The 18,271-nt window shown below is 54.0% G+C and overlaps 1 protein-coding gene across 1 annotated transcript in view; it reads left to right on the top strand.

Moving 5' to 3' along the window:
* Positions 1–18,271, top strand: part of GALNT2 (polypeptide N-acetylgalactosaminyltransferase 2) — a 148,153-nt gene that overhangs the window by 82,197 nt on the left and 47,685 nt on the right. The window contains exon 3 of the mRNA XM_063082798.1: positions 9,974–10,127. Coding sequence (XP_062938868.1) covers positions 9,974–10,127 — 154 coding nt within the window. The remainder of the gene's footprint in view (positions 1–9,973; positions 10,128–18,271) is intronic.

Here is an 18,271-nt window from a genome sequence, read left to right as displayed (position 1 = left end):
CAGGAGCAGGGCGTGTGCCCAGGACTGTGGCCCGGGAGCGCTGGGCTCAGCCCTGCCGCCCGTTCTCCGTCAGCGGGTGCGTAGGCTTCACTCCTCCCTGTGAAGGGGGGATACTTTCTGGTTCTCGGGTTCCTGGATTCTGCCCTCTGTCTTCCGGTGCCTCGTCCATCTCTGTTCCCAGATTAGGAGCACCGATTTCGTCATCTCTCAGATGCTGTACCAGCGTGTCTCCGGGGTCCACCCCTCAAGCACATGCCGGCTCCACAGGGAGGGCTTTGCCCTTGAATTCCGTGCTCCAAGCTTTAGCTCACGTTTCCCGGTTGGCAGCCCTGGATTCTTTTTCCAGTTCTGGTTTTCAGAGTGTTCTCTTCCAACAGAGTATTTATTAGTGAGGTTTTTGTGTTTTGGAAACGCACCTGATGGAGACGAATCGCATCTCATTTTCCCCCTTGGTGTGGAAAAAGCCCTGTGGATTGAAAAATCATTTGTCCCCGTAAGTGTCCCTCTTGGATCTCTGTGTCTGACTGACCAGCCGGCTGGAGGGAGGCTGATGCGGCAGAAGGACTGTAAAGGACTGAGGCCGCGGGTTGGACATCGAGGCCCGTGTCTGGGGACAGCTGTCGGTGAGGTTTGGGCGTTCCCATCCGTGGGTGAGCGTGGCAGGTTTTCTCTCTGCCTCCATGAGACCTTGGTGCCGTTTTAGCGTTGGCTGGTAAACCCGTGGGAAGGGGTGAGGCTCAGCAGAGACGCGGCAGGGACAGACTGGAGGAAGGAGAGTCTTAGTGACATGTGACTTCTCTGTTCCGTCCCTCCCCGTCCCGCCTGCTCTCCCCGTCGGCTGCATTACCAGACAGTCGATTCCTCCCAACAGCAGTTGCATGCGTTCACATGTGGATGCATGGCATGGGAGTGGCCAGCTGTGTGACAGGACTTGCAGCCAGGGTGCGAGCTGCCGCGGAGCCGGACGGAGACGGGTCAGCTTTTCTTTGTGCCACCTGCGGAGGGCAGATGAGGTGAGCTGCTGGTGCGTGCCCGGCATCGCTGCCACATCAGAGACCCGCTCCCTCCACCTCTTCTCCTCCAGGGGAGTCAGGGCATTCTGGCATCGTGTGCTTTGCTTTTAAATTTGGTACAACGCTCATAAAGGCCACCGTTTTCACCATTTTAAGCGGACAGTTCAGTGGCATTAAGTACATTCACGTTGTCGTGACCATCACCACCGTCTTTCAGAACTGAAACTTTGTCCCCGTTAAACACCAACTCCCCCTCCCCCACCCCAGCCCCGGGCAGCCCCCGTTGTACTTTCCGTCTCCATGAGCTCGACAGTTCTCAGGACTCACGTAACTGGAATCACACAGAGTTTGTCCTTTGTGACTGTCCTGTTTCACTCTGCCCTCAAAGATGATCTGTGTTGCAGCAGGTGTCAGGACTCCCTTGCTGTGCCCCTGTGAACCATGTGCCCTGTGAGGTGTGTCATCTGGGGTAGAACCATGGGACAGCTGTGGGAAGGTGAAGTCCAAAAGGGTTGCTGTCACCCAGGCCTGAGGCCCTGCGGTCTACAGTATCATTGTGGGCAAAATAAGTGGCTTTGAGAAGCTGTAGGGAAGCATGCTTTAAAAAACAAGCAATATGTTTATGGTAGAAAGTTTAAGAAAATCAGATAAGCAAAAACAAGGAAATTGTATTCACACATAACGCTACCTCCAGAGACAGCCACCGTTTCTCTCCCACCGAGCATTGCTCCAGACTCTGCCCCCGTACCTGGGTGGGCGCTCTCCACACGCAGCTGAGACTGGGGTCTCCCCTGCATCCTCGCGGACACGCTGAGGTGCAGGCACCTGAGGCCCCGGGACCCCAGCCCGTTCCTGAGGGTCAGCTCCTGGCGAAGGCTCCCGTCCAGAACGACTGGCTCCCCGTGGTCAGCACCTCTCAGTCTGTGTCTGGACGTTAGAGGCCATCAGGAAGAGGTTGTTGCACGTGTGTGAGAGGATAAGGCCTGGTTCCTTGTGACACCAGCCACCTGTGATGTCAGTGTTCTGCAGACAGAGGAACATGTGTTCTCAGAGTCAGAGCTCAGTCCCGTCAGCACTGGGGACAGGCTGGGGAGGCTGGGCTTGGCCGGCACCACCACCTGCAAGGGCGCTGGGCGGGGGGGCGCTGCAGGGTGAGCAAGGTCGCCTCAGCGGTACCACTGGGAAGTGAGCTGTCAGGCATGGGGGAAGGAACACAGGTTTGGCTCATGCCCCAGGTCCATGGTTTTATGCTGCGGTGCGGTGGCCAGGTTTAGCTGCCGATCCTCCATGTCTCAATGCATAGAAGGGACAGTCAGACACTGTGTTTTATGATGTGCGGTGGCCTGGAGCCCGTCTCTGAAGCGCGGAGCTCGCCGCCACTGTCGAGAGGCCCTCTGGCTCCTGCCCTGCCCTGAGTTGTCATCGATCCCGACAGCACGTTCTCTTCGGTGTTTTCCTCTGTACTTAGGATGAAAAAGGACACTGGTCGGACCGCGCACACCCAGCTGGATTTATTAGGGTCAGACGCTTAACACGCAGGGGAAACAGGACGAATTTTTATTGAACATTTGGAGGAGAGACAAATGAAGATTCATACGAGGGCACCTCAGAAAGTTCACGGGAAGATTCATGTGATCTTTTAATTCTGTTTTTCCGTGAACTTTCTGACACGCCCTTGTATATGAAGATCTGTGGTGCTTTATCTGACACCATTTCATGGCATTTTTTAAGTTATTTTGATAGCAGAAGTGATTTTAAATAAATGAAGAGTATTTGTCTTATAACACCTGATATTTTCTTAGATTTTCCTTTATGTTACTTTTTATCGCTTCTTTGAATTTTCTAGTTTTTTATCCTTAATGGTGAATTGTGCAGGATTCCTTACTTCAGGAGACAGTTTCTCACAAAATTCCCTGTCACACAGCTCTCCGGTGGCAGGTGAAGGGTGCTGTGTACCTGCCTTTGTGATGGCAGTGGATGTATTTGCCTGAAATCCTGGCGTTGTCCTGACCCGCTCTTTCATGGTGTAGCGTTGTGACCTTCTAGAGGGTGAATGTTAGGAATTCTTTTCTTTGAAGCACTGAAAAATGACATTCAACTTGAAATCACTGAAGAGGTTAAAATAAATCTGCACGTCTTGTCCTTTGGTCTTAAAGTGCGTTCTTGGCCGTGTTCCCAGAAGAGGCTGCTCTGATTTCACAGGGTGGCGTTGCGTGCGTCTGTCCTGGGAGGATGTGGGTGCAGGGCTGCAGCCTGGCCCTGACGTCCGCGCAGAACCCACAGTCTCCTGCAGCCCAAGTCCCAGGACACTCAATTACCTGCCCACAGACCCACCCGGAAAGACCCTTCCCTCCCCGCGTTCACCTGTGGGCGGTGGACTGTGTGTCTGTCCTCAGGCACTTACGTCAGGATGTCCTTACCTGCCCAAGGACTGTCGTCCCCGGGGGTCCTCTGATCTAGAGACCATGTGTGTGTGCATCGAAGGGCCTGGGTTTCTGTGGGCTTCGTGGTGTTTATTCTTTGAAAGTTCAGTGTCATAGATTTATGTCATTGTTTTTTTCAAATAGGAGGTTTGGTAAAAACAAACATTTTAAGAAAGAAATGACGCTGTTTGGAAATGTAGCATTATTTTAAATTAAAGTGTACTGGACTAGGTCATCCAAATGTAACAGTCGCCGATTATAAAAGCCTCTTTTCCCAAGTTCATTTGAGGGCTGGTCATTAGGAGCTGAGAGCAAACTTTACCATGGACGTGGTGTCCTGAGTGCACCAAGGACCCCTCGCAAGTCAGCCCTGCTACGTTTCCATTCACAGCAGCATCGGCCACAGGATGGGCATGGTGGACCATGCACAGTGACAGCCACCAGCTGCCCACTGCTCGAGGGCTTCTGTACTGCCCACCAGCCTGGGTACAGTGGGGACAATTCCCAAACTGAACTGGGAAGGAAAAGATTCGGAAAAGACAGATGTGACTCAAGAGTCTGGTGGGTGGATTAGGGGAAAGTGAGCCTGTGAAACCTTGTAGACGGCAGATGCGTCAGTGGGAGGTTTGCCACGTATGTCAGAGACAGGAAAAGAACTTGCTGGGCCTGGGTCTGGAGTGCAGGGAGTGGTAGGCAGGTGGTGGCTGGGACAGGCCAGCGGGCAGCTGTGTCCTGCACAATGGACCAGCAGGTGCAACTGGCAGCAAATCATTGTCATGACACCGACTTTGGGACCCTCTTCTCCTGCAGGGTCTCGTGTGGGCTCTGGTCTGTGTCCTCAGGCCCTGGCCTTTCTCTCCCAGAGGCGGGAGAGCTACCCTGGGCGCACCCTCTCCAGACTCTGAACCGCCCAGTGCAGGTGGGAGCCTTGACTCCGATGCAGAGTCGCCCGTCTCCTCCTCAGTGTGGGCTTGCTCAGGGCTGGTATCGTCACTTTGTGTGGCGTTCAGAGGGGTGTGGGGTTTTTTCCTACAAAAGTAAGTCCTTTCTGACTGTGGGTTTGCCCAGAGTTGAACAGCTGCCTTATGGATTCATGCTGCGCCCCCCAGGACTGCACATCAGCAGAACAAAATGGCATGTGTCCCCTGTGGATTCTCCCGGCCCCAGGATTGTGCAGGGCTGGGTCTGGTCCCAGTGTCCCACCTGGGATGCAGGACCCCATGCTCACTGTCCCGCACACATGGGGGTGTCGGTGTTTTTCCCGACCCCTCCTGAGCAGAAGGCCGCTGTGTGTGAAGCCCCTGCAGGCGTGTGGCCCTCGGGATGGGGAGGGGCCCAGAGAGGTGCCCGTGGCATGCGGGGGGTGGGGGTGTGTGCACGCTCCCGGGGATCTCAGAGCTAGTACTGCTATGACGTTCTAAAAACAGCTCATGTGAGAAACTTAGGGGCCTTACTGATCCCCATGTGTCCAATGGTGAAACCCATTCTGTCTTTGGGTGGGCTGGTGGCACCTGACAGTTTTCTGTCCGTGGACAACGCCTGGCGTCTGAGCACATCCTCCCCTCTCCCCGCCACCTCGAGTGCGACCTGCCTCACTTTCCCCTGCTGGAAGCAAGCAGGGAATAACGTCATCTTTGCTTTTTCCTGGTGTTTCCTGGGAGCGACAGGCAGCAGTGAGGACTGAGGCGTCACCCTGCGCCCATCGGCTTGCTCCCCACACCATGGGGCCAGGCGTGGGCTGAGGGAGGCGTCTGCAGACAAAGGGAGCGAGGTGCAGGCTGGCCGTCCAGGTGGCCGGAGTGCGCCCCGATGTGGCTGTGTCAGCAGCTCCATGATGACAGCTGTAAGAGCCGACCTGAGGCTGGCTTCTCCCGAGTCGTGTGCAGGGGTTGGGTTGCTTTTTACCATCAGCTTCGGGTTCCTTAGACCTGGGACGTGACCGTCCGTGGTAAGGCAGAGGGCAGGTGCACGTGACCGTGCGTGTGGGGCACTCGGTGCCGTGGGTGAGGAGCAACACCCAGACAGAGGCTGGCCCGTGCCACGGGGAGCTCCATCCTCATGCAATCGGGAAGGGAGGACTGGAGCCATCCGGGAGCCGTGACGAGCCCCCGAGGGCTGCGTGCTTCTCCGAGGACACGGCCTTGGAGGAGGGAGGGCTTGGACTGGCCGCCGAGGGCCTGGCTGGGACGTGGCGCCGGTCCCCACTGCAGCCCCGGCAGGCAGGTGAGGCTGCAGACAGGTGCTCTTCCTGTCTGCAGAGTCACGTCCCGCGAGCGTCCCATTGTTGTAGGTCACACGGTTCCTGCCTCACCTTTGAAGACCACATCTGAAGGCAGTGGACACAAATGTCCCAAATACTTGCCTGCCCTTCCCGGGCGGAGGTCTCTCTGTCTTTTCACGTTATTTGAATACGCGTTTCGTTTTCCTGTCGTCTTTGGTGAGGAAGCTAGTTTCTTGCCTCCTCATGTAAAATTTTATGTATTTGCTGATAGAAAATGGCCAAGTCCATTTGCACTGGATTTCATGTATTTTTTATTTTCTAAAACTTTTTAACTTCCCAAATGTTATACAGATTTTAAGACGCCGATGCAAGCACAGGTTGATGTGTGAATGTCATTTTTTTTAAAGCTGGCCATTTTGTCGGTGATTTTGACGGTTTCTCTCCAGCCTCTGGCCTCCGGTGTGAGCTCTTAGTGACTCGAGCCTCTGTCCGCTTTTCCTTCCACGGGGCTCGGTGCACGTTCCCTCTGCAAACCGTGTCCTGTACGCTTTCTTCTGCCTCGACCACCTAGGGTGGCTTCACCACTAGCAATTCTCCATAATATGGAAATCACCAATTTCTGTAGCGGTTCTTCAGCCCAGTGTTTTTCAAATGTTAGGTTATGACCCATTATTAGATTGCGAAGCCAATTTCATGGGGGACGCCCACGTTAAAAAAAAAAAAAACAGAATATATCTGCTCGTCACATTAGTGGGAGCACGTTTTGCGTTGGGAGAGTTGTACGAGCTGCGTGTGATGGCCGTGTGACGTCCAGGCGTAAAGTGTGTCATCGTCAAATGTGTGTGGCCCCGTGGGACTCTATCGTATTCCTCAGCTCTCTTGAAAGAAGCACCGTTGGTAGTCTGTCTCCAGCACCACAGGTTGGTGCCGTGGGGAGATCAGTTGTCGCAAGGCAAGGCCGGCCCTCCAGGGTCCTGTCGTGGACGTTCCACAGGAGCGGTGGGTGGGGTACGATGGAGTGGGCCCACACTGTCTCTGGATGTTGAAGGGGGATGTCATTTCTGTGACATCTCAGCAGGCGTCTCCCAGCGTGCCCCAGCTCACTACTCCGCTCTCAGCTCTGTGTTCCTTCCTCCAGGAAACCTTCCCTGATCCCCTGCTCTGTTAGATGCTTCCGTGGGACTGCGTTTCTCAGCAACAAGTGCCCAGCTCAGATTGTAAGGACACACTTGTTAGTACTGTCGTTGGTAGTCATCTGTCCCCACCCCCAGCCCGCCTCCTAAAATGTGAGCTCCACCAGGCAGGCGTTGGCCTGTCGGCCTGGCTCATCGTCAGCACCTAGTCCGCACCGATGGCTTGGGTCTGAGTTGCCCACCATCCACTGGTGCTAGATATCTTGCGAAACCCTCTGCTGCAATTACATCATATCCCTGAAATGGGTGGGGGTCTGCCAGCAGGAAGGTGTGCAGATGGGGAAGAGAGGGAAGGTTCCAGAGTGCAGGAGAGGCCTTGTCCCAGGTCCTCTGCTCTGCTGCATACAGACCCATAGCGGACAGAGCACTCAGACCTCTTGTCCCCGGTGGCCAGTGGAACGCAGGGCAGACGTCTGCAGAATCACATGTCTGGGAGGTGGTCTCTGGCTATGCAGGGATGCCACCCTGGTTCCCTGTTTGGGCCGTAAAACAAGTTTGTCAGAAGCAGCTCATGAAGTCTGTCTGGGAGCTCTGGTGTGGATTTTTGTGAAGGTTCAAAGCTGGGTTCGTGGTTGTCTGTGAGAGCATAAACTCAGCATGCTGGGAGCCGGGACCGCATGCTCCGTGGCACAGGAGGGTGTTTTTTCTCCTCATCCTTGAAAATAAATGAGGGTGAAGCAGGAGGATGCGACAGCGGAGGATCAGCAAGTAGTTCTAGGGCTGTCTGCATCGAAAGCACGTTTCTAAGAAAGTGTCATGAAAACCTTGTGTTCTAGATTGAACAACACACCTGCACTTGGCCGGCTCCCATAGCCACACAAGTCAGGCTGCGGTGCTGCTGCCATAGCTGGGCTGGGGGTTTGGGGAGTGATTTCCCATCTGAGCAGCCGACCCTGTGACCCCAAGTGTCCCTCCCACAGTGGCAGCTGTGGTGAAATGGGCATCTTGACTTCACAGGACAGTTGCAACGAGAAGCACATGAGCTTTTAGGCAGAAAATTTGCTCGTGGAAATGAATCTGTTCCTCGTCTGATTATGTGCAAAGACTCATGCAGGGAGAGCACATGTGAGGTGCACATGCCATGACGACAGCCGTGCAGTTGATCTTGACCCAGCAGCCCACGGTGGACATGTGTGGGGAGCCCTGTCCCCCACACCCGCTGTCCCTACGTACCTGTCAGCAGCTCTGCCTCCTGCTGTCGGGTCCGCCGCTGGCCGACCCGAACAGCCCTAGCCCCGTTGCTTTTGCTGGGTGAGCAAATGGCCCGGGATTCCTCTTTCCCTCCTGTCCCCTTTGGAAGGAGACACGGGAAGAGAGCCATGAAGAGAGGTGAGCTCAGCCTCCGGCCCCAAACCCAGCCCGGTTAAAGGACACTCAGACGCGGTGGGGGTTCTGTCGAGCAGTTCCGTTTATTATCACACAAGCACTTGCTTTTAAAGGCAAATGGGGAAGGGAGGTTTTTTACATAATCTTATCAGCTTAAAGGTCAAGAGCATGCATCCTGTCTCAATGCCTAGCTGTTGCAACCATGCAGTGTTCACGAGCACAGAAGCACGTATTTGGCCAATAAGGGCTAAGGCAAGGTTCCCGCAGACACCCCCACCCTACTTCCTCCCGGCACCCTCTTAGGCTGCCACGTTAATACACCCTTGTGGGCCCATAATGGCGCCGCTTGTAATGTCACTTAAGGTGGCGTAAGTTTTTAAGGCCCGACATCCCCCAACCTGGGCTCTGACTGCTCTGCGTCCGTGCATGCTCCGTGGTCACATGGCCTCCTGCCGTCCTGACTGGGCAAGCTCGTGCCCACCCCAGGGCCTTTGCACTGCAGAACCGTGCTCCTCCCTGGGTTCGGGGTCTGCTCAGTGCCATCCTGCTAGGAGGCCTCACCAGACCACTCTCTAAAGCACTGCCCCCCGTGCTCCCTGAGCAGCCCCAGGGTCTTCGTGGCCCGACAACCTCTCGAAACTTTGTGGGCTTCATGTGGGCAGGGCTGTCGTGATTCTGTTTCTTTACTTTTTTTTTTTGAGTTTGTTGTATGGACAGAACTGGAACATGCAGGCCATGAAGTCCTCATAGAAACCCTTTCCCATTTCACTTACTTAGTTTGTAGGAGGTTTACTTTAAGGAATAGATAACTTGTCCGAGGTTGCATAGGTGATGAGTGGTAGACAGTGGTTGAAGCTGGGTTGACACTGGGTGGTGAGTTTTCTCTGCCCCGGGTCCGACTCTCCTTCTACCTTTCCTGTGCTGTTGGAGCGTCCTGCCTTCACCACTTTCTCTGGCTCTGCTCTGACTTCACCCGGGCTGTCTGGGCTCACCCGGGCTGTCTGGGCTCACCCGCCCTGCAGTGCTCTTTCCTTAGATGCCCGTCGACTGCCAGCGCCACCCTGCCGCAGTCAGGCCCTGTGCAGACTCCCAGTGCAGCGCCTGTTCTTAGAGAACCTGCACGTGGCTGCAGAAGGAGTGTCACAGACGGGCACGCTGCCTGGCCTCACTCCTCCAGGGGGAGCATGGTGACACCTGCGTGCTGGGTACAGCCAGGTCCGTCCGTGCACCGGGGCGCCTCTGAGAGCCACGCTGTTGCTCTCTCCCCATGGCTCAGGCGTAGTAACAGCTGCAAGAAGGATCCCTGAGGAGGTCTCCACCAGGGGTGTTTTGATATTCTCTTTTTTGGGTGTGTTATTTTTTGTGTCGACATTTATTTTTGTGTTACCTGATGTTATCAGATGGGATACAAATGTTTAATTTATGCATTATCTTTCTCACCTTGCCTGAGATGCTTTTTGGCATCGCTGTAATCCTACAAAAGTAGGACAAGCAGAGAATCCCTCCTTTATAAGGAGACGTTGCTGGCCCCATCATTACGGATGCTTTGATGTTACTGTGTTCACTGGGCGGATCCCTGCGCTCCAGGCCTTTAACTCCCGTGCTGCAAGCTGCCTGCCTTCGGTTTTCCACTCTCAGGCTCATAGACATAGAGATGCAGGCTCAGGCTGTTGGCAGCTAATTTGTTGAATGAAATGACATAATGTGAAGAAGCCGTGGATGCTGTTTCTTGAGTCTCCACAGTGAGTGCTCGGTCTCATTTCCCGTGTCCCACACCCTGTCCTCTGCTCTTTTCAGGGAAAGTGCGGTGGCCAGACTTTAACCAGGAAGCTTACGTTGGAGGGACAATGGTCCGCTCCGGGCAGGACCCCTACGCCCGCAACAAGTTCAACCAAGTGGAGAGTGACAAGCTGCGGATGGACAGAGCCATCCCTGACACCCGGCACGACCAGTAAGTGTCTGACCGCGCCCGGCTGCTCTGGCTTCACAGGACCAGGGCGTCCCTGCACTTGCGAGGCTGGAATTTGCCCGGGTCTCTGGGAAACTGAACATGTGTTGTGTCTTCCCATGTTGGAACACTAGGAAGACTCCCGAGGCATGTGGCATGCGACCTCACCTGTAGGGTCAGCCCCAGTTTTCCGGTGCCCTGTGGCAGCGTGCAGGGGCTGCGGGTTGCTGGCCGGAGCCTGGACTCAGAAGGAGGAAGCGTGTGACTGGCCTCCTGTTTACTGATCTCTTGTTGCTTTTAAAACCCACTCGCAAAAGTACAAAACTTTCCATTGTTCACAGCCTCAGGAGAAGAAAACCTACATTCCTGTTTATTGGGACCGCTTAAGTTGGAAACACTCGAGAGACTAGAAAGGAGGACTTAACGGCCCAGCAGGGTAGACATCAAATGGAGCAGAAACGCGGGACGGGGCAGGTGACGTCCCTCCATCACGTGCTATGGCAAATTCTCCTGTCCACACCCTCCTTTTTATTCTTTAGGGTCTGGGAGTCGAGGGTGGAGGGTGCAACCAGGCTCAGCTCAGGGGTCTCCAGACATTTTAAAGAACATTTTGTCACCTCTTATCAGGGAAGTGATACCACAGCCCTCATTGTCACCTGGCACCTTTAAGGTTTGCTGGTAGGAACCTCGATTGGGGTGTTACTCCCACTGGAATTCTCAGTGGGTTAGACTTGTTTCAGATTGAGGGTGGCTGTCTTCCTGGGTGCTTGGTAGGTCTTCCTGTTCCCTGAGTTATTCAGAGTCATTCATCCGTCAGGTGACAGCAGGTGGGTCACGCATCTCCCCTGCGGCAGCCTCTGCGCGGATCCTGGGCTCCAGCCAGAGCAGACTGGTGGGTTCCAGCCACAGGGATGCTGCGCCCTGAGAAGCGAGGGCACACGGCTCCCGGCACCAGGCAGCCGATCTGCTTTGCGCCAACACTTTCGGGCAGGTGGCAGGGTCAGGACAGGCCCCAAGAGGGGTGAGTCTGGGGCTGGGGTGTCCGGGAAGAAGGGAAGTGGGGAGATGTGCCAGGCAGTGTGGGTTCCTGGAAGCGGCACGTTAACACACGCTGGTGCTGTGCTGTCATGACTTAATAGAGCACATTGAAAGAGGGGTCTTCTCTCCTGATTTCAGGGCTTTACTCGTGTGCAGGTGCTAGTTACCTGCCGGAGATCCCTTTCTCAACAGCTTTCTTTGGGTGCTAGTCAGCTCTGTTCACCTGTAACAGCTCGGAGTTAAGAAGTATGTAGCTTTAGGGCCAGCCCGTGGCTCACTCAGGAGAGTGTGGTGCTGAGAACAACAAGGCCCCGGGTTCGGATCCCATATAGGGATGGCCGGTTAGCTCACTGGTAGAGCTGACAACACCAAGTCAAGGGTTAAGATCTCCTTACTGGTCATCTTTAAAAAAAAAAAAAAGAAGTATGTAGCTTTACAGTTCTCTAGGACCAGGGAAAAGAGAGAGAGAGAGAGAGAGAGAGTGTGTGTGTGTGTGTGTGTGTGTGTGTGTGTGTGTGTGTGTGTGTGTGTTGGTATGTGATCACATGTAAACATACATAGCATACATAATGTAAGAATCTCGTCATTTTTCTAAATCCACTCCAGAAGATTGTCTTTGCTTAATGTTTCCTGTCACTGATAATTTCTTTTTCAAAGGCTGCTTTACTCTGTCCTGATCCTGTGCCTGTTGTTAAAGTCGCTTGGCCAACTAATACTGTATCTAAAAGAGGGGTTGCTCACCTGGGATCCAGGGACCCCCCAGGGAGCCACGCGTGAGCTTTGGGGCTCTGTGAAAGCCCAGCAGCTGGAGCTGTGTGCCTGATCACAGGCGTGCACATGCATGCATTGCTGGGGAGAGGGTCCCTCACTTTTTTCAGAGGGTCCCAGGGGTGTGTGTCCCCACTGCTCCCTCCCCAGCCTGTGCCAGATGCTTCTCCGGGACCTGCTCACGATCCCCACATCCCATCTGGGTTGACTCGAAGGCTGTTTTCATTTCACAGAGAGGAAACTGAGGCACTTGGAATGTCAGTAACCTGCCCAGGGATGGAGAGCTGCTGTCCAGAGCCCAGAAAGCGTCTGCATGGCTCTCCTGAGGGGCTTGACCTAGACTCAGGAATCTAGCACAGAGATCTCTCCTGTGACTTCAGTCAACTGCTTGGGATTACGTGTCCTTGAGGTGGTGTGAGGAGTTGCATTTCACCAATGGGTTAAGACCTGGTTTCCCACCGAGCTTGTGCCTCTCCGTACTTTTCTGTAGAGCGCGTGGGCTGGCTTTCCCACCTGCAGTCCCCCTTCGAGTCCTTTCAGAGTCCCTGAAACTGTATATATGTACTTTTTTCAAAGTTTTTGAAATATGGATTTGTCCAGACAGATGTTTGAATATTCATCCCACAGTGAGACGCGTTTGAGGAGGGTTTAATTTTAGTTCCAGCGATGGATGATGTTCATTTGCATGTGTTAGAGGAGCAGCTGCAATGCCTTTCACATGTGTTGAATTTTGGCTAAATTAAAGTCTATCCAAAGTCAACTGGACCCCTGAAATTGAACCTATGTAATATCCTCAAAGTGCAAGCTCTAGAATAACCATTCTTATTGAATGTCAGGCTAAGGAGATCACGTTACCTCTTTGAATTTTCCCCTCAATATATCTAATAGAGAGTAGTTATTAAAGAATTTGACTTCTCTATATAAAAATCTTTTTCTTTTTTGTCTGCAGTACCTGCCTTTGTGTAGGTCTATGGAAATGCTTGCACAGGAGAGTACAGCCTTCAGTTGTGTTATCTCTGCAAGCACACAGCGGAGGTTACTTAAGAGCGAGGTTTTGCAGTCCCACACCCTCCAGGTCTTAATTCTGTGGTGTTTGCCATCTGGGAGGCGGCATACCCGGCTCCACCTGCTGCCTGCGAGGACCGTGCCAATGTGGATGGGGCCTGGCTCCTCCCCTGAGGCTTAGCGAGGTGTCCGTCCCCACCTGGAACACCCTGGCCTCTCTCGTTGTCCTCACCACCACCTACAAACCACGTGCCTCACTTATTTTTCCTCCTCTGCTTTTATTCATCAGCATAGTTGTAGCCAGCAATGCTGTTCAGACACCTCCTGGCACTCAGCTCAATACAGAGTTGCCCAGTGCCCTGCCTGGCATATAGTGAGTGCCCGGTAAATCGTTCATGCCACCGGGAGTCGTGAGGGAGTAGAGGGGAACGGGAAGAAGATGTTTAAGCGGCAGAGGGCAGTGAACTCACAGTGGACCTCAGATAGGACGCTGCTAGTGTCCTCTGTCCCAGGACTGCAGGCGATGTGGTCACGGTCCAACCGCATTAGTCTCAGGGATGGATGCGAGGCGTCGTTTTCAGAACCTCGCAGACAACACACCCACAGAAAGCTCTTGGGTATGTTTTATTTACCTTTTTAAGTGTATAAAAGATACTGTCCCAAGAAGAAGTGTTTACACGGAGGCAGGAAGTGCAGGAAGCACAGCAAAGCCGGGCGCGAGTGAACTAAATGTCACATCCAGGACTCATGAGGCCCTCTTGACATTACGACAACGGTGGCCCATTGTATTCTCTATAAGGCACCGTTTCTCAGCTTGAAAATTTGTGTCTTCCTTGCTTAATGTTACTTGAAATTTCAAATAAATCCTCCAGACTGAAAAGCAGATTGAGCCAGCGGGCACGCGGGAGGGGCCCTTTCGCGCCGCGTGTTTCTTCTCTGGGACGCTGTCGTGACCTTCCAGGCACAAGGTCGAGGGACGTAGTGTCGGAGCAGGTGAGACAGGTCGGATGGGGTGTGTTGCGCGTGGGCGGGAGGAGGGCTGTGGCCGCAGGACGGATGTGAGGACGGGGCTGGAACAGGGGCAGGGGGTTGGGGAGGCCGTGAGTGGGGCCAGCGTGGGTTTGAAACCAGGACGTGATCTTGGCCATGTTAACGCATCGCGTGGACGTGGGCCTGTCCTGTGGGTGGGTGGGTGTGTGTCTGGTGTATCCAAGCAGGAGAAAGGTCCTAGCAGGCATGTAAACTTGGAAGTGTTCAGTGTATGGACCGTGTTTAAAACCACAAGACGGGGTGTCATTGCCGAGGGAGTGAACGCAGGGGGATGTGAGAAGAGGCCCAGAGCCTGGGCCCCGGACGACCCCAGCACTGAGATCCTCGGCTGTGGGCTTCAAGCCAGCGGCTCACGCTTGGGGACGGTCTGACACCATCAATGACTTACGACTGAGGCTCTGTTCACGTGGTTGGGGTATAATTTCATGAAACTGTGCAGCAGTGAAGCTAAAGGAGCCTCAGAGGGGTTTGTAACGCAGTAGTTCTCAGCCCCAAGTGGGGTCACCCACCCAGAGCGAGGATGGAGCTTTGGGGCTGGGGGCTTTGGGGCTGTGAGAAACCCCCTGGGGTGCTCCTGGCATTTACCACCGGGGCCAGTGAGACCTGACGTCGCGTGTAGCACAGGGTGGTCCCATGCGAGGGAGAAACGGTCCTACCCAAACGCCAGCAGAGATTCCCGACAAGCCCCCGTTTACTTAAGCGTGCCCCCCACCCCACTGGTATAAGAATGAACGTTGACCTTACCTCGTTCTCTTATTCCTCCTGCTCAGACCTGCCTTCTCCACCCGCCACCGCACAGGCGGTGCTGAAGCAGTCCCCTCGTGAGCTTTGTGGTCACACAGCCCCCACCGGAAGTCCCTCTGTCCCTCTGCAGCAGCCACGTGGAAGTCGTAGTGTGCTGTGGACTCAATCGTGTGCCCCCAAAATTCACACAGTGAAGTTGCAAACCCAGTGTGGGTGTATGTGGAGATAGGGCCTTTATGGGGTTGGTGAGGGTTAAAGGGGGTCCTAAGGGGGCCCTGATCCAGCACGGTGGGCATCCTTACAAGAAGAGAGACTCTCTGTGCTGTGTGAGGACACAGCCAGGAGCCAGGAGAGAGGGTCACAGCCAGGAGCCAGGAGAGAGGGTCCAGCCAGGAGCCAGGAGAGAGGGTCACAGGACCCAGTCTGCCGGCACCTGCCCCGGGCGTCCAGCCTCCAGAACTGTGACAACCCAGTGTGTGCTGTGGAAGCCGCCCACCCCGTGCTCTTCCGTCTCAGCAGCCAAGCAGCCCTCAGGGTGGGACTGGTCCCTCTCAGCTGGAAGGCCAGGGGCAGGGCAGCCGTCCACTCCCTTCCGCTTGGGAACAGGACTCCTCTTCATCCCGAGCTTTTCTGCTGCCCTGCCCTGTGCACAAGCCCCCGGGAGCCCCCTCCTCTGGAGCAGGCTGTGTCTGGGAGATAATTTCTTCCAGGAAGCCCCTCCGGGTCCAGACCCCTCTCCAGGAGGGCGTTGGCTTTTGTCTGGAGATGCAGCTGGTGGAGGTGGCGTGTAGGAGGCGCGTGGAGCCGGGAGGTGTGCGGAGTGTCACTCTGCTGGGAGAGCTGGACGGGGTGTGCTTTGGAGTCACTCACATAAGTAACATCTTTGTTTCCGTCTGGCCCCGTCATTGCTTTTCATTTATTTCACCAAATCCCTTGAGTACAAGAAGTGCTCGGTAAAGGTTTCAAACGCTGAGTCGGCAGAACGTGTCTCCTATGTGGCTGCCGTTTCTTTTTTCCACCAAATTAAAAATGTGGGGTTTTGAGGCATTTTTGTGTCTCAGGCTGAAACGCTGCTCCTGACCGCAGGGCTGCCCTACCCATGTCCCCACAAAGGAGTCTCTTTGGGAAAGGGGTTTGTCCAGGTCACAGGCCTCGCGGATCTACCCGGCAGGCTTTAGATCAACAATACGTTGTTCTTACGCAATTTGCAAGTCTCGGTGACTCAACTTTGGTTTGGTTTGGTTCAGAAGAATCACTAAAGAACTCTGCTTTGACAAGCTTTTAAAACGTCTGGCTTCAGGACAGCCCAGAGGTCAGAGCTGTCGTGGGGGTGGGGTGGGGGTTGTTATTCATTTATTTATTTTTAAGGACATTTCGGGGGGGGGCCCTCACGGAAGGACTGGGTCATGCTTCTTCTCGCTGGAATGTCCGCGTTGACGTCCATTGTTTTAAGAGCGTGGCTGATCGGAATTAAGGATTGTGGGGACAGACACCCCCCAGACATCTCCTTGTTACTCTGGAAGAGTAAACAGTGCTGAAGCCAAGAAGTTTCAATGTAAACTCAGCAGCTTGGAGGGAAGCTTTGGTTAAGGCAATTATTATGGGGTGTGGAGTTTTCTTTTGGGGGGTAGGAGTGGCAGAAGACCTGCGGAAACGGGGAGCAGCCAGGCCCCCTAGGGGAGCACGAGGGGTCTTGGGGCCTGGAGCTCTGTCCTTACTCCACACTTGTCTCCCTGGCAGCTCGCAGCGTCTCGTAAACATGCGTGACTGGCCTCCTGTTATTTCGGTGAAGGAGGCTGGCTGCTTGGTGGCAGGGCTGGCCTGAGCACCCGCCCCTGCAGCGTTGATTTGCAGACCCAGCTCCAACTCCGTGCAGGATCACGGTGGCAGAGGTGGCACGTGGCTCAGGGCACTTCTCTAGGTGTAGGTGGCCTGGCCCTATTGGCACTTGTGGCCAGTGGGGCAGGTGGGCAGTTGGCTGTGGCATAACAGCGAGGCTCAAGTGTGTGTTTGGTAATGATACTAACAAAACATTTATTCAGTATTTTATCAGTGTCAGGGCCTGTGCTCAGCCTTTTATTTTATGCGCATTAATTGTATTGACTCTGCATCCGCTCCTGTTAGGTGGGTAGGCAGTTATCTGCACGATGACATCATGTGCCAGTTCCCAGAAGCCCCTGAATCCTTGAACCCAGACCCCACTTCCAGGAATCAGACTCGGCGGGATGTAGCCTGGGTGTGCAGAGCAGAGGTGGCTTTTCCCCTTTCTTACGTTGTCAATAGGAACTTATTTAGGGATTGGCAGCATTTGGCATATCCCTGGCCTCTCAAGGTACCATTTTATACATAGAGAGCCCTTGTCCCCTGGGCAGGCAGTGGGATTTCACAGGATTGAGCCATGAAGCTTGATCTTGCATCGAGAGGCAGGTGATGAGGCTGGGCACAGATGTGGACCAAGGCCACTAGTGGAGGGGTGGGCACTCTGTGCCTGGACCCTCTGCCCAGAGCTCTGTACCCTCCATACCAGAGCATCTTTATACTCATGGATTTTAGGCGTCAGGCCTGGACGCATCTAGAACAGGAAGAGGTCGGTGTTGGTAACTTGCAGCTGGAGTCCCGAGGGAGGCAGCATTCCCAGCTAACCACATGCCCACGGGGCCCTGGGAAATTGAGAAGAAACAGGGCTTTTGTCTTCCTTTTATTAAATAATATCCTTAATCCTGGGGTTACTCAAACACACTAATATTTTTGCAGCAAAATGTATGAATATTCACAGCACGTGGGATAAATAAAGATACTAGACTTCAGTTCAGGAAAGTTTTACTGCCAATGACTCAGGTAGGTTCAGGTTGTACCAGCAAATATGATACAGATTTTTTTTTCCCCAGGTTTTTTTTTTTTTTAAATTTTGGAATTGTTGATTAGGAATGATGGACCCTTGCCAAGTAAATAAAGAGTCGTGTTCACTCTAACGCTGCGTGATGAATAGCTAGACCTGGAGGGACCAGCGCCCGCCTCTGGGTCACCAGGGTTTAGATGGAGGCACCCGAGTTAGCTCCAGGTGTAGCAGGTGGTGGGGAGAGGTCATCAGGGAGTTGAAACCCCCTCGTGGTCTTCAGCTCCACCTCCTGGAAGGTTCAGGGGATGCCCTTTAGACTTGTTGGCACCTTATGTAGCCCCTGGCATACTTTGTCACCCACTCGCTGTTCTCCACTTGCCGCCTGGGCCAAGCTGGGTCTCTTGGTGTTGTAAGACCCGTGCACCGTGCACAAATCCCACACACAGGGATGGCTCACTCCACAAAGACCATGAGACAGAGACCACTACAATCAAGCAAGAGGAGTTTATTCCAGCATGCTGGGGTCACTTAGTCTCCTGGACAGAAGCAACCCTGAGCCTTAAACACAAGAGCTTTTTATACAGTTTTTTAGACAGACTTTCACAACAGGATGAGTTGTGTACTGCTTACTTGTTATCTGAGGTGCCTTTAGATTTATTGGTGGGCTCTAGCGAGCTGGCACCCCGATAAGGAACAGTGCACT

Source organism: Cynocephalus volans, chromosome 18 (genome assembly GCF_027409185.1).
Source record: "Cynocephalus volans isolate mCynVol1 chromosome 18, mCynVol1.pri, whole genome shotgun sequence".
Lineage (NCBI taxonomy): Eukaryota > Metazoa > Chordata > Mammalia > Dermoptera > Cynocephalidae > Cynocephalus > Cynocephalus volans.
The sequence above is the reverse complement of the archived record's forward strand: the minus strand, read 5'-3'. Positions and strand labels throughout refer to the sequence as shown.